The sequence below is a fragment of the Anneissia japonica genome, unplaced genomic scaffold (assembly GCF_011630105.1).
Source record: "Anneissia japonica isolate Jap-2015-1 unplaced genomic scaffold, ASM1163010v1 scaffold11779_len1430905_cov172, whole genome shotgun sequence".
NCBI classification, from domain to species: Eukaryota; Metazoa; Echinodermata; class Crinoidea; order Comatulida; family Comatulidae; genus Anneissia; species Anneissia japonica.
In genome coordinates this window covers 201557-216417 of record NW_022740041.1, presented here as the reverse complement: position 1 = coordinate 216417, position 14861 = coordinate 201557, and the positions used below count along the sequence as shown (strand labels likewise).

The window sequence follows — 14861 nt, the reverse complement described above, 5'->3', positions numbered from 1 at the left end:
GTACATCGCCTAATTTAAATAATCTGAATTGTTTTATAACTCTTCCTAGATTCTGTGTTTTGGTCGTGTAGGGCGAGTCAAGCGTGACCGTAGATTGATCATTTTTAAATTTTGTGTTTGTTGAGGTCAGATAAATAAATAAATGCAATAGAAAAGAATCAAGGTTTTCTGATGTGCTTAATAAGGAATGGAAAAAAAGTACACAAGAAAAATTTATCAGGCTCACGATGCTCTTTATTTCATAGCTGAGTCATTTAAATTAAATTCTCGTCAGATGAAATAATTTTAATATCCAAAATAATGTATCTTCAGATATTTCCTGACTTCACAAAAAAAACCAAAAAAAACATAAACCGCCACCGAATGTACCGACAAATTAGAATCGAAATTGATTCTATAAAACGCATTTGTAACATAAAAATCGCATATAAATTAATAATTTATACGTTATATAAACACGGACATATCAGTAAATATTATGTCAAAACTGGTTCTAAAAAATCTAATTTTACGATTCGCTTATTTCATTGAGCTACATTACAGCTTTAAGGATCACACAATAACGTAATAAATTAAATGTGTACTGTACGTATATGTACCAAGTAAAGTTTAAAATGGTGCGCAAGATCATGTCAATTAGTCGACTTAGGTTAGAGTCAATGTCATTCAAGATCGTGCCGATCAACAAATCTGACCAATCGCACTACAATATCATTAAACAATTACGCAACTACTAAACAATATTTTTAAAACTCCCAAATCTGGAGAGTTATATCACACTCTTAACAATATATAATACTTATTTTTAAACAAATTATAAAAGATATATATTCTAACTAACAATAATAGTTCGCGTAACTTCACTTTCCCTTTTTAAAAACCACCAGATTAGCAGTTACAAACCTCTTTTCTTAAAACAATATTGTGACTTAAGAGAGAGGAAAACCTCTGGGAAATAATGTTTTTAAAATTCCACAGCTACTGTATTACTAAAATTTAAATAGGTCAAAATAAAATTGTTGTGTCCAACACGACTAATAAAATTTATAACAGAAGAATCAATTGATCATTAATTCATTAAGACCTCTTTTTAATTAGTTACTTAAAGCTTATTGGATTCCATTGGAATTGCACAATTATCATATTTTTTTTTGGAATTCATTTTTAAACTTTGGAAGTTCTAACGGTTTGAAGGGAATGTGACACCTGGGCTTGTTCATGGTGGGCCCTCAATTGGAACTTGAAAAACTCCTCCTGGCCAGAGGCGAAGGACAAGTGCTAAAAGGTAATTGGAAGGGGCAGTGTGGTCGAGCAGTTCTCTATTTTATACATATTTACTAGCACATGTACAGTACTTTGATACAAAAAGCTTACAACTGGTAATCATAACATTGCTTGTGCTGATTCGCTCAAGAAACATTAGTCAAATCAGGAGAAATGTATCAATATGTGAAATAGTTTTTTTTTAACATCAAAAATGGCAATTCCATTTTTTCGTAATTATGTTCACTGGCTTGGTGTAATAAAAAGATTCTGTACTTAAAAAATAGCTGCATGAAAATACTAGTGGTTTACTAGTATCTCGTCAGAGTGGCCGTTGGCGAAACCATTCGTGTAACCATTTGTATGACCATTTGTTGATTTCTTGTCAAGTTTGAGTTTCTTGTTAACCGGCATGGCTGGTACCTGGCTTAGCTGGCTGGGGACCGCAGCAAGGTTCAGCTTATGTTCTAGGGTCATATGGTTCAATGGAGGTAACCCAACACATGCTCTGTAATGGGGAAAAAAAGAAAATGCCTAGAAACATTTAAACTCTCAATGTTTAACCCTGAATTTTTCAAACGCGATGCATTAGCAATTTCCAATACATAATGGTTAGGCAGATCTAAAATAATACAAATCACTATTTCAATTCATCTACAGGTATTACATTGCTTATGTTTAAATACAGTTTAAATACATATTGATTTACACAATACAATGTTAAAATGTATAAACCAAGACACAAATCATTGTCAAAAAAAAAAACAAAAAAAAAAAACTGAATTTTAATGTAACTATTATTACATTTACAGAAAAATTGTTAAAAAATATTAAAGAAATGTTTATCAAAAATTAATACTATAATAATTGTAAAATCTATGGCTACGCTCAGACTTGGAGATAAGCCAGACTTGAGTTAAGGCCGGCTCAACGTTAAGCCCTGCTTAGCTTTACCGGGCGTTCAGACTAGCGGGTTTAGCCAGGCGAGAATTTGCATAATAATGAACCGTAATCAGGAAACATGTTTCAAAACATTGCTCGCGAAAAGTATGTTCACTCACAGCGTACGTAATTGAATGCTGAAGTCAATGCAAGACCCCCCGCAACGATTAAAGCCCGGCTTAGAAAAGTTAAACACGGTGGCGCGCCAGGCCTAGTTACTATAGGAACACAGCCTGGCTTGAGATAAGCCACCTAGTTCAGACTGGCAGGTGGACAAACCCGGTGAGTTGAGCCGGGTTTATCAACCTAGTCTGAACTAGGCCTATACTTGCTTATGTACAAACATCATAGCATGAGGTTGAATCTTACCTAAAGATGTTCTCGATACAAGCTCTTTGTTTGAAGAGGGCATTAACAACTGGAGTACCCGATGGCACAAGAGGTGCTTTACACAGGTAACTGAGAATTGACAGCACAGGATGGAAGCTTTGCATTTCTGTATCATTTGCTGTAAAGAAAGCAAGAAAAAAAAATGAAAATAACAACAGTCAAGAAGTAACATACAATAGCACTGCAGAAACTTGTCTGGAAGCTTTTTTTAAATATCTTTTTTGTTCTCCTTCCAGACTAATGATGGGCTAGCTAGTGTAGAGATAACATTTGGTGCTGGAGGAGTCGATACTTTTGAGGAAAATCAGGATTTAGAAGCAAATACTCTCCATTTACCATCCATCTGCTCTATGAACTGAGCTATTGGGCCAAATTTGAATATTCCTTTGGACTTTTCAATTAGGAAACGATGTTCTTGAAAGGTGCATGTATTTTAAATATATTTTATAATACTCAATAATTAATATAATACTCAATAGAGAAATCACAATAAGATGTCACTTGATATGAAGCAACACCTCCACAAGTGATAAATATAATTTTTGAGAGAAAAACATAGTGTACCCGGCCAGGATTAAAACACAAGACCCAGAGAATTACCATTTGGTTACTCTACAAACTTACAAGTTTTGATCTGAATTCGCTGGCATATTTCGGTTAGGATGATAAGATCCAAGATGATAGGACTTGCAAGAAGCGAATCTTCGCATGTGTTATGTATAACAAGTGTGTTCTTGCCGCCCATCATAATTTCTGACGTGTACTCATCCATGGCGCGCTTGCTGTCACCCACAAATGGTACATATTTTATCACAACCTGTACAAAATCAAGAATTTCTAATAACAATTATATTAAATAAAAATTAACATAATTATTGTAATGTTTAAAAAGCTTTGGGTTTTAAAAAAGTTTTTTGCGAGCCCGTCACCTACAGTGCATGTAAACAAAATTGCTTTAACAATAGAAGATATTAATAATAATAATAATTATTATTATTATATTTTTTATTATAATTATTATAATTATTATTATTATTCAAATAATATGACAACAAATTTCTAAAAAACTTACACAATGATCAGGTTTTTCTCCTTCTTCATACAAGATTTGATTTGATTCCACCATGTCATCGACAACATTGCTTTTTGTAATCTGAAACATAATGTTTCCAAAGTTTAAATCCACATAAAATGTAAGTTAATATCAGCAAAGCAATGTATATGCTGCTATCCAGCTCTTCAATGCCCATAATGCTAGTTAGAGACTTAAAAGCTAAGCAGTTATGGATAGTACACATGTACAGAGGGCGCTATATAATTTTTTGTCTCGCATCGAATACCAACAAAGTTGGCAGGTAGAGGATAAGAAAATAAACTGTGTAACAGTGTACGTATATAAGCTTTCATGATTATACATATGGTAACGCTATTTGACAATAATTTTGGGTGGTTCTCTAAATTTCCAGATAATAAATTCCCTTTCAAAAGCCCCACAACTAGGGTGTTTATTCAAATAAATACATATAATATACATTACATAATTATTTGAATTTAATTTTTTTTTGGGGGAAAAAATGGGGAAAATAACAGCAAAGCATAATATATACATATATAAAGGTTAGTTTGGTGCAATAAAATAAATTTCCCAAAATTTTGACATTCCAGCATGTTTTGGCCAACATCACTGAAACAGGATTTGCGACAAGTTACTCGTTCGGTTTCTCTTTGCCACATATGTAAAATTTTAATTACCACAAAGTTATTATAAAGATTTTTACAGATACTGTATGTTGAAATTTGAGAATTGAGGTGATATACTGTACTGTAACTACAATAAATTTTTGGCTCAAAAGCTATATTTTGGACTCGTCTACATGCAAAAGTGTGCTACAATCACATTTGACTTCATGCATTGTATGACTTACCCTCTCTAGAATACTAGCAACTGTGAATAAAGTGAAAAAAGCATAACAATACCTCTTTAGATCTAAACTGCTTTGGGGATGAAAGGTTCTTTCCATCATTGTTGCCGAGGTGATTGTAGCTGACAATGGACACAGGCTTGATGCCAGCACCGACAAGGAAGTCAACGAGAACAGACTTGATCTTCGTCTGTCCAGACTTGAAATCATCGCCAGCAAGGAATACTTTCTTCTGAGTAGCAAGATCGATGACTCCCGGAACCAAGGTGTTTTGTGGAGAACCATTGATGTATGCACACTGTAAAATAAACAAAAAAAAAACAATCATTACTTGTGAAATTGCAAAGATTGTTTGATCTTGATCAAAATAGCAATTTGAAAAAAAAGTACTCAAATCACAAATAACAAGATATAAATTTAGCATCTTGTTACTGACACAGTTATGATAATATTTTATTTAAATAATGCAGTTATAATACTATTACAATACCAAGTACTTTTCAAACAATGTAATTGGAAAACAAAATATTCTTCTTTAGTATTTTTGTTTTCAATGTGCTAATAATACAGTGTCATTTACATAATCAATGAGCACTTGCAGAATTAAATATTACTGTACTATAACAATTATACTATACTTCTTTAGTATTTTTTTTACAATGTGCTAATATACAGAGGCACTTACATAATTAATGAGCACTCTGTATTATGGTACTGTATATTTTGCAGAATAAAATACCAATTGACAGGTGTTTCATCCCAAGATTTACAAGTATAATTTCACAAATTTTGAAGTTACAGCCTCTACAGAAAGCCAAGTATTATAATCAGACGCATGCATTTCGAAACCAAAACGACACTTCTAAAAACTTTCAAGATACGTAGAGAAAATTGTGTACATTTACAATTCGGCAAGAAATTCTTGTACCCTTCTGAAATTTTGCAGGAGCCTAAAACTATAGAAATTTTTCATTATACGTAAAATTGTATTACAAAGATATTAAAGATTTTTACAGATACGTTGTCCTCGGAAAATTTGTGAATTGAGGCGCTAGTACTGCTACTAGTGCAAATGTATTTTTGGCACAAAAGTTTTAATTTAGACTCCTCTACATTGAAATGTGCACTAAATCGCATTAGTCTTCATGCATTGTATGACTTACCCCCTCTAGAATACTAGCAACTGCGAATAAAGTGGAAGGTGACACCTCTGAGTTGTCTGACTCTATGGAGTTCAGGAGATTCTCGGCAGTATCATTGAGACCAACATCAACGTCACAGAATCGTTCAGTGTTTGCAGTCCACAGAATGATTACCTACAGCAAAGAGAAAAGTAAAATGAATACAAGTGCCTTTAAATAATATGTGAGCTGTCATGACGAAATAAGTCTTGTGTATGAAAAATGAATTATTGATATATTTAGATAGATGACTATATAAGCTTTGTTTTGGTGTTTGAATCAAGTTTCTAGGTTGAGTAAAACCAGAGTTAGATCATTTTAAATTTCAGATGTCTAAAACATAAGAGAAAATCGCATCTAAAGATAAACAACTGATAAATTTTGTGTTGGTTTTCCCATCAATTCTGAAAAATAGCTTTTTACAAAATGTGCCTCAAAAAACATGATTACCTTGGGAAACTCATCTTGTAACTTTTGCTACTGTGAAATATGCATATTAAACTTACCAGAAAAATTGAAACCCAATTTTTGTCAAAATATCACTTCAGATATATTTTCTTGAATATACCGAATTGACCTGGCGTACCACAAGACTCATTTTGTCATGACAACTCACATATATAATATAGTAAAACACATGTTTGTGTACTCTTTTAAATTGTTGGATTTCTTTGTATTCACTTGTCTGATCTGTTTCATAAATTAATGCATCGCCTCCGAGAGAATAATGTCCACACCTTTGGATTATGCACATCTTATCTTATCTATATTTGCTAAAAGGAAAATAAAGTTTGCTGAGTTGGACAATTCCATTATATTCTAGGGGTAAAAAGTTCATAGAGACTCTTGGTGGAGAGGGGTGTTAAGGAATTTTCAATGAATTATTCTTATTCTAAAAGAAATAAAACCTCATTAAAATCATACATAATTGCAGTATTATTTAACACTTTCCTACCTTGTCCAGATTGTTTGATGTTTTGAAATCAACAATATCTTCACGGATCTTCTGTAGCTGCTCGCTCCTGGTGCCTGTGTTTTAAAAAATGGTCATAGATCAGTGACTGATGGAGGAGGAGGATATTTGTGGCTTGCCATCCCAAAACCAGTAATTAGAGTAATTAGCATAAAAATGTGGGAGTAATGTATAGCTATTATACTATTTAACTAGCATAAAGTCAATTCCAGTAAATTACCTATTATTTAGCACTTAAAATGTGGATAATATTAATATATTAAAAAGTCAATTTTCTTGTTTTGTTCACTGACGCCAAATCAAATTATGTAGAATAGCACAATCAATGAGAAACTACTAACGTTTATAAATCTAAATCTTGCAATAGTAATTTCAGCTGAGCGAAAAAAAAAAAAAAAAAAATTAGCTTTAATTTGGAATGAATATTTTAATTTGTGTATTTTTAAAATGTCTCAACCTTTTTTTTTCAATTTTTTTGCAACTTTTCATTTACATTACTTGTACAGTTTTCTTATTGGAAACTTTTGACATGGAATATAAAAATTACCAATAATTAGAATGATGTAATGCTGGGGAAAAAATATAGATGTTGTGAAAAGAAATGGATGCGAAAAGAAATTGAAGCGTGTCGGAGTGATTCGAGAAAATAATACAGAAAGTCTGCCAAACATACATGACTTGAAACAAGAGGCCTACAATTGCAATGCAAGTGTTATACCAACCAAGTTACAGCCTAGACTATGATTAAAAAAAGACAATAATATACCACTGATACAGTTGTCTGCTCGGTCAAACTGGTTTGCTGCGATGAAGTCAGGGTCATAGATCGATGCACGCGGCTTCATATTCTCGGTATAAGGCCTAATTTTCTGCTGGAGTTCCCATGGCAGAACCATAGCACGTTCCATGGCATCTGCTATGTTGTGGGCTGAAATATCCCAGCCTAAAAATTAATCATTAGAAAATAATCAGAATAAGAAAAAAAAAATCCAAATATATTTCAAAATTAATAAATTTTGATAAGCAATAATATTAACAATAATGATAATGAAAATGATTAGGGCCAAATAGAAAAAATATCATGTATCTCCTTCTGTTCTTTTTATTTTTATGGGCTCAAAATATGCAAAAATACTGCTTAAATGCCATCATCCTCCTGACATAAGATAGTTATGATATCACAGAACTTCTAAGCCTGGAATAGGATGTGATATGCTGATGCTTTAAATATCTTTTGTGAAATAAAAGAAAATTCACCCTCTTTTTTTTGAAAAAAATTGGGATGAGAAACATAATTTTTTTTATTCGGCCTAGTGCTTTGCTTTTATTGACTGAAAATAATTGTCAAAATACTTCACATTATTCTCCTGGTTACAATTAAAGTTTCTCTGGAGTCAGGCATCACTAGGTCCAAGCCTATCACTGGACCAATTCCCTGAGCAGCAGATGTATTATCACTTATAGTAGTTCATGTCTACTCTCCAGGGCCAAGTCCCTGGGGCCTAGGCCTATCCCATGGGCTCAGGCCCGTTGAATAGCACAGTAGCCTACCTAATTTTACAAATTACGAATAAAGTTGGATACATACTCAAGTTAACATTGAAGAAGAAGTGGATAGGGGGTAAACGTTTCCCAGGACCCAGGCCGCACTCTAGACTAGAGAGAACTTATTCTGTAGACTTGGGCTAATGGAAACTGAAATGAAATTACGGCCTTTTAAACTGGGCCGGGTGCGTTTACCTCAATAGTGGCATACTTATCACAGCTCTGCTTAAGACGCTGTATATATTATTCCAATTATACTTTCGTACCATCAAGCACAATATCTACAGGATCAACCATTGGTAAGATATCTTTGAAAGGGATATACACTTCTTTTCCTTCTTCGCTCATTCCAATGCTCAGTGTAGATGCTTGGGTGATAGATCCTAGGAAGTCTGCATGCTGTTAAAAAAAACCAAAAAAACAAACACAATGATTAAATATCAATATGGAGGTATTAATGCAGTGACGTATCCAGGGGTATTGACATGGGAGGACTGGTTGGGGTGCAAAGGTTATGAGGGGGACTCAATGATTAAGTGAGGGGCATTAGCGGGCACAATAAGCCAATATGAGTTGATTTTTAAATAAATTATGTTAGTGCCATTACTTTTTTAGGCAAATTTCCAGTTGGGGACACTGTTGGAAGGCGGGAGGGCGAGTGTTGCACAAGATGCCACTGTCTCAATAATAAACTTAAACAATTTGTTTTTGTTACTCTACATGTCTTCAGTATATCCATGACCCAGCACTGGGTTTTCAACATTTGTGTTCAGGAGAACTATTAGAGTACATCTCCAGCCAATGTGTGATGGCGAAAATATGCGAGGAATGCAAGATATTTTTGTTGTATACGTACCCGGACACCTTCTTTTGTATGCCAACACATATTGTGTTTATTGGCAATGATCGACGCTGTCACAGTGGAACCATTGTTGCCTCCCCATCCCACTAACATACACCCAAGGCGTGGGACTTTGCGCTCAGTTTTGAAAACCATCTCTTCTTCTATCGGTGTTACCTACAGAACAGAAAGAAAAAAAGATAATAATAAATTTCACCAAGTAGATCCACTGTTAACGTGAGTGAAATTTGGCGTGGTTGGGTGTTGCTCAAAATCTCTTGGATATGGGTCAATCGATTATACTAATATGTAAGATATTCCGGAACTTCTTAAACTTTCATTTAGCTTTAATGCCCCCTCTTTCTTTAACTCTCTTCCCTTAGATGTCTGCATCCTACTACTTACTCCTCCTTTAAATCATCCCTCAAAATCTACCAACCATCTTTTTCTATTATAATAGGCCTACTGTATGGTTTATTTCATTGTTTATGCAAATTGTAAATTTTTTATTTCTTTTAATTATTTATATTCAGTATATATTATTTATAATTATTTCATTTATAAATTAGAAATATAACTGATTTTCACTTTTTTTTAAATTGCTCATGTATACTATATATGTTTTTTGTTTTGTATTTCATTGGGCTACTTAATCTAAATAAATTTATATTAATATTTATTTTCTTAGTTTCATACTCTAGTTTGTCTTGCTTTACTGTATGTATTGAGGGTCCATAATGCTCAGCTTTAGGCTGGATGGACCACCTTCATTATAAAAGACATAAATAAAATAAATACATAAAATTTATATTTTTCTCCGAGAAAATGTTTTTTTTTTCTTAAACGACCCCTGACTGGCGCCACCTATGCACAGACCTGGAAAAAATATTTTTGTGCCTGCGACTATGAAAATTATCTTGATCAAAAGCCTCCAGCACCAAATGTTATCTTCTTTTACACTATTATAATAGAACAGTACACTGTAGTATATTTAGTGGTTTTGGAGCAAGCATAAATATCAAATTTAATTACTGGTATGCACTAAATTGTGATGTGTAACAAAAAAAAACAAAAAAAAAAATGCCTTTGGGGTAATGGTCAATGCCTACGACCGATGGTCGCGCAATTTTTCTAGCCCTATCTGTGCACTATAATCACAAATTTTACCACTGCCTCTAACCTTTAATAATCCATTTTGTTTCTTTACTCTACTTGTTTGATACTTGTACTGGCTCGTGATGAACTGGCTCGAGTACTGAACTTGTGGACTATCAACAACAAAAGACATCTTTCCAGGATTTTATTGTTTATATTTTATGACCTGGAAATATAAAAATAAAGAAGGTAAGAGAATAATTCGCATCGTCATTGTGCTGAATTGCATGTGGACGAGGGCTGTGGCTAACAAATGCCATAAAGAGGCAATATCTTCATTTTAACATCATTCCACGACTGGGGCTGCAAAAAACATAAAATGGCAAAAACGGCCACAAACTTATCGCATAATAATTATTATATCTGCCAACTTTGTTGGTGTCTGATACACAAGACAAAAAATGTTATGATGCGTGGGATAATACAACGTAGGCGTGAGATGTAAAAAGCAAATGCTCATGTGTGAGACTCGCACACTATGCGCGAGAGTTGGCAGGTGTATAATAAGTCACCATTCATCACATTGTTTTAAAATTGAATGAGCTTTTGCCAGTCATTGGTATCACTGCGGGAAAAAATAAAACAAATCCTCAAAATCATGACAGGTGTTCCATCTCTTTCAAATTCCCAGATTTTCATGAAATTTAACTTTAAATAGTCAAATTCTCCCATAAAAACCAAAACAAAAAGGTTTTCATAAGGAATTAGATATGAATGAAATCTAGTATTTGTACACACAGGTGGCATTAATTATAGAGCTCCCATAAGAAGAAACCGCTTTAGAACAAACTATTCGACTCCATGGAGGTATTATAGTAAGCTATTTGAGCATAAAAATAACAATCACTACTTATTTTTTATTTATTTGCCTTTGTCAATGTTTTCCCCAAAACTGTGGGTAACCTGGCTAGACTTGTCATGATTATTAATGGAAATCAATGCTGGGGACACTGATAATAACTATGCATGATCAGAACTTGATCGATTACTGATCAAAAAAACAAACAGCTGATCAGAGATTATATTGAACCAATTGTTGTTATACATTTGGTCTAGCTTTGAGAATTGATTAGCTTTAAACCCTAAAAAATGTTCTGTCATTAGTCTTACACGCATGAAGAATCTAGTGCGTCCTTCGTATGTCCTTAATGGGCATGTTTTGTCGAATCCCGATCATCTTAAAATTCTTGGGGTATTTATTTTCTATAATCTTTCCTGGGGATGTCAAGTTAAGTTTACTTCCAAATAATGTTATCGTATTTTGGGGTTTATTCATTCTTTTGCTTTGGGTGTTCTACTTCTGTTCTTTTAAAATTATATAAGTGTCTAGTCCTCCCACATATCCATATAGTAATCATGTCTGGTATCCTTATCGAGTAGGTCATAAAGCACAAATTTAAAATAGTCAACGCAAGGCTACTTGATATATTCTTCAGCAAAAACCTCAGGAACAATCTTATGTGGGAAGACTAGACACTTTGAAATTATGTGTTTTGAAAAATTAAGTGACTATTTTACTATATTAAATATTTGTCGTTTACTTTATTATCACCATTACAGTATGATCATTGCACCTCTAGATGGCTTGAAATGGCACTTAAAATTTGAATAAAATTTTCTTGTATCTCCTAATAAAAAAATGTCGACAATTCTTGGGGCCCCAGCTGTCTCCCCATTCCATGTAATCTGTCACTGGATATAATATATGATATATATGCCCTACAGTCAAACAGAAACATTATGTTGTAATGTTTTAACAAAGCTAGGGTAAGGGTGCTAAATCAAGAACGCTATGGGTAGGCAGGGCCCCTTCTAGGGCTTGGGGGCTCTGTAGACCACCGCACGACAGCTTTAAGGGCTCTGTAGCATTAAAAAGATGTATTGTCCCTTGAAAATGACACAAAATCATGGAATTTTCAACTGGATAATTATAATAAAAAAAAATAAAACACTTCCTCCAGTGACTGGTGGAAGTGTTACTGTATCATTTTTTTTACTTTAATGATGGGTAAACATTTTTTTTTTAATACAATTCATTCAAGCTATAACAACTCCCTGATTCAAGTAAGTTCAAGGTTGATAAATTGTATGTTACTTTTACCATTTAATGGTTAAGTTTTATTTCAAAAATGATGATCTTGGTATTCAGCAAGGGACAATACATCTTCTTTAAACTAGGCCTAGGTCGACCTGCAATGCCTTGTTCTTGAAGGAAAAGTTGTAAACAAAACATTGCATGTTGATCATGAATCATAAATTGCATCATTTCTATATTCGCCGTAATCCTACTTCTAGTTCTACTAGGCCCTACTTCATTAATTAACGTACGTAGGACCTAGGACTAGACAACGATCTTTTCATGCCTAGGCTAAGGCCCAGGCAAAGACTAGGTTATGCTTAGAAATTCTACTACTACTAGGCCTAGATAATTGATTTATAATTATATATATAGGCCTATAAAAAAAAAAGTGGCCGCCAGGGGAAACCCCATTACGCTATTTACTGTTCAGTAAACCAATAGCCTACCTTTTGTTGCAGTGATGCTGGCGTGGCTCTAGGCCTATTTAAAGAAATATTCCTAGGTTAGGCCCTAGATAAAGAGAAAAATAATAATATGATAATAAAACACCTACGTAAATTGTTCGGATGTTCTTCAGGATACGAATCTTCCAAGACGTAAAATAAAGATGCCGCACCTTTTTCTGGTCTCGCAGTGAAAAGCGATGTACTCACTCGTAGAGAAATAATGTCACGGTTGCAGAGCAACCCGATCGGGCGACACACTTTAAATATCATGCGAGTGCATAAAAAACGGTTTCGAGAAATTTCTGCGCATGGGGGCGTGGCTAACTGGTATTATGGTTGAGTCACTGATTGGTTCACACGTGGAAGGCTACTTAATGAGTCAACCACTCGCGAACATGTACTAATAATGTTAAATGAAATGCCAATCCTGCTGCAAGAACTATAATCGTACTATCATGTGATTTATCATTAAGAAAAAAACAAAAACAAAAAACCGTGTCTGAGCCTGCTGATGGAAAAATCCAAAGGATTAACCGCCGATAATTTTGCCGGCCATTTTTCATTAAAAAGTATTATAAATCTCGCATTTTATATTGTACATTAAATGCTTTTTTGTCTAGGCTATGTAGACAAAATCTGGGGTCACAGTGCCTTGTAATTCGATTAAAAATTTGATTTAATCAATAGTGAATAAAAAAAATTACACCCAAGATGGCCACCATATATAATATAACAGTAGCTTAATGGAGACATTGGTTTTCTTAGTGACTACAACTTTCCATACACTTAAATTGCATCAGCTCTTTACATACGTCATAATATAGGCCTATATACTGTATAGGCCTATATACAATATATCCTGCTTCTGTGCCTACTATTGTTATTTTACACCATTTATTATATTATCTGCTATTTAGATACACTGTATATATATCCGTCATTTATTTTTTGCTATTCGACTTTCAGAAGATTTTAATTATACAATTTTATTTAAGCTTATCCATCTTGTAGCCTAATACACTACTATAGCTATCACATATACTTTAGTTTTGTTTTGTTTATCAAACCCTGATTACTTTTCACCGCTTTGATCACAGCTTAGACTAGATTAATTAAGTGGAAGTATAAGCTATGTGATAATTGGCCCTTAACTAAAGCCTATCACTAATATATTAGTACAATATATCTCTTGTATCAGCCACATTGTCATTTAGTTTTGTCGAAAATTTCTTTTGAAATAAACTAGTGTTCTATTACGGTCCACATGATTCCGTTGCTTTAATTCCTTGTTGCAACGTCTTTTATATGATTTTAAGAACAGATGTACAGTTCCTATTCCATTTACAATTTTGAAAGATCAGTACGGTCCCTAAGAGGAATTAATGATATGACAAAGTTTCCCTCTGGCATGGTGGTACAGGTTTACATAATGTAGGGTTACATGGAAATCTGCCTTGACCTCTGTAAATTTTGCTCCCTAATTTGCATGTTCGGGTAAATTTAAAATGTGACAACCTCTAATATCAAAGAACATATAATAAGGATCATTTTAGCATAGTTTCCATCCATTACGAAACACTACTGGCAAGTTTTTTGGCTTCTTTTTCATATTCTCCGCTGTACCTACAGAGTCATTAAATTGAACCCGGTAGTTCGAGTATACGAAAAAATGGCCAGGACAGTTACAGTTAAGTAAAAATGGCCCCCAATGATAAAATTCTGTTTCAAAACTGATTTTAAAAAATCATTATATGCATCTTTTTTGAACTGAAATAATTTAGTTTTTAAAAAGAATCTAACATCAAATAAGTTGCCATTAATATTTGACTTTTTTGCGGGAATTATATATCCATAGATCAAAAAAATATGTCTGAATAACATTTTTTTATTTTTATTTTATTTTCCATTTAAATGTTTGAAAAAAGCAACAATTTAATCAATAAATCAACATAAATCATGCATTTGTTAATACTAAAATAATTTAGTTGTAGCTAATTTCACGGAAGCGGAATCACAATTTCCAAATTCTAGAAATTTTTAACTTCTACCTGGGTATTGCCGCAGTGCTAAACCCCGCAAAAATAATTAATCAATTTAAAGAGAGTCCTACAATAACTTAAGGG

The 14861-nt window shown here is 33.4% G+C and overlaps 1 protein-coding gene across 1 annotated transcript; it reads right to left on the bottom strand.

Moving 5' to 3' along the window:
- Positions 1 to 212: 212 nt before the first annotated feature.
- On the bottom strand, positions 213 to 13002 carry LOC117118150 (inositol-3-phosphate synthase 1-A-like). The gene is made up of 12 exons (XM_033262665.1): positions 12846 to 13002; positions 10238 to 10378; positions 9073 to 9234; positions 8483 to 8615; positions 7438 to 7614; positions 6654 to 6727; positions 5681 to 5833; positions 4573 to 4815; positions 3668 to 3748; positions 3220 to 3412; positions 2575 to 2713; positions 213 to 1771 (listed from the first exon to the last, which is right to left on the bottom strand). The coding sequence occupies exons 2-12, from the start codon at positions 10343 to 10345 to the stop codon at positions 1564 to 1566; spliced, it is 1671 nt and encodes a 556-aa protein (XP_033118556.1). The 5' UTR covers positions 10346 to 10378; positions 12846 to 13002; the 3' UTR covers positions 213 to 1563.
- Positions 13003 to 14861: the final 1859 nt, after the last annotated feature.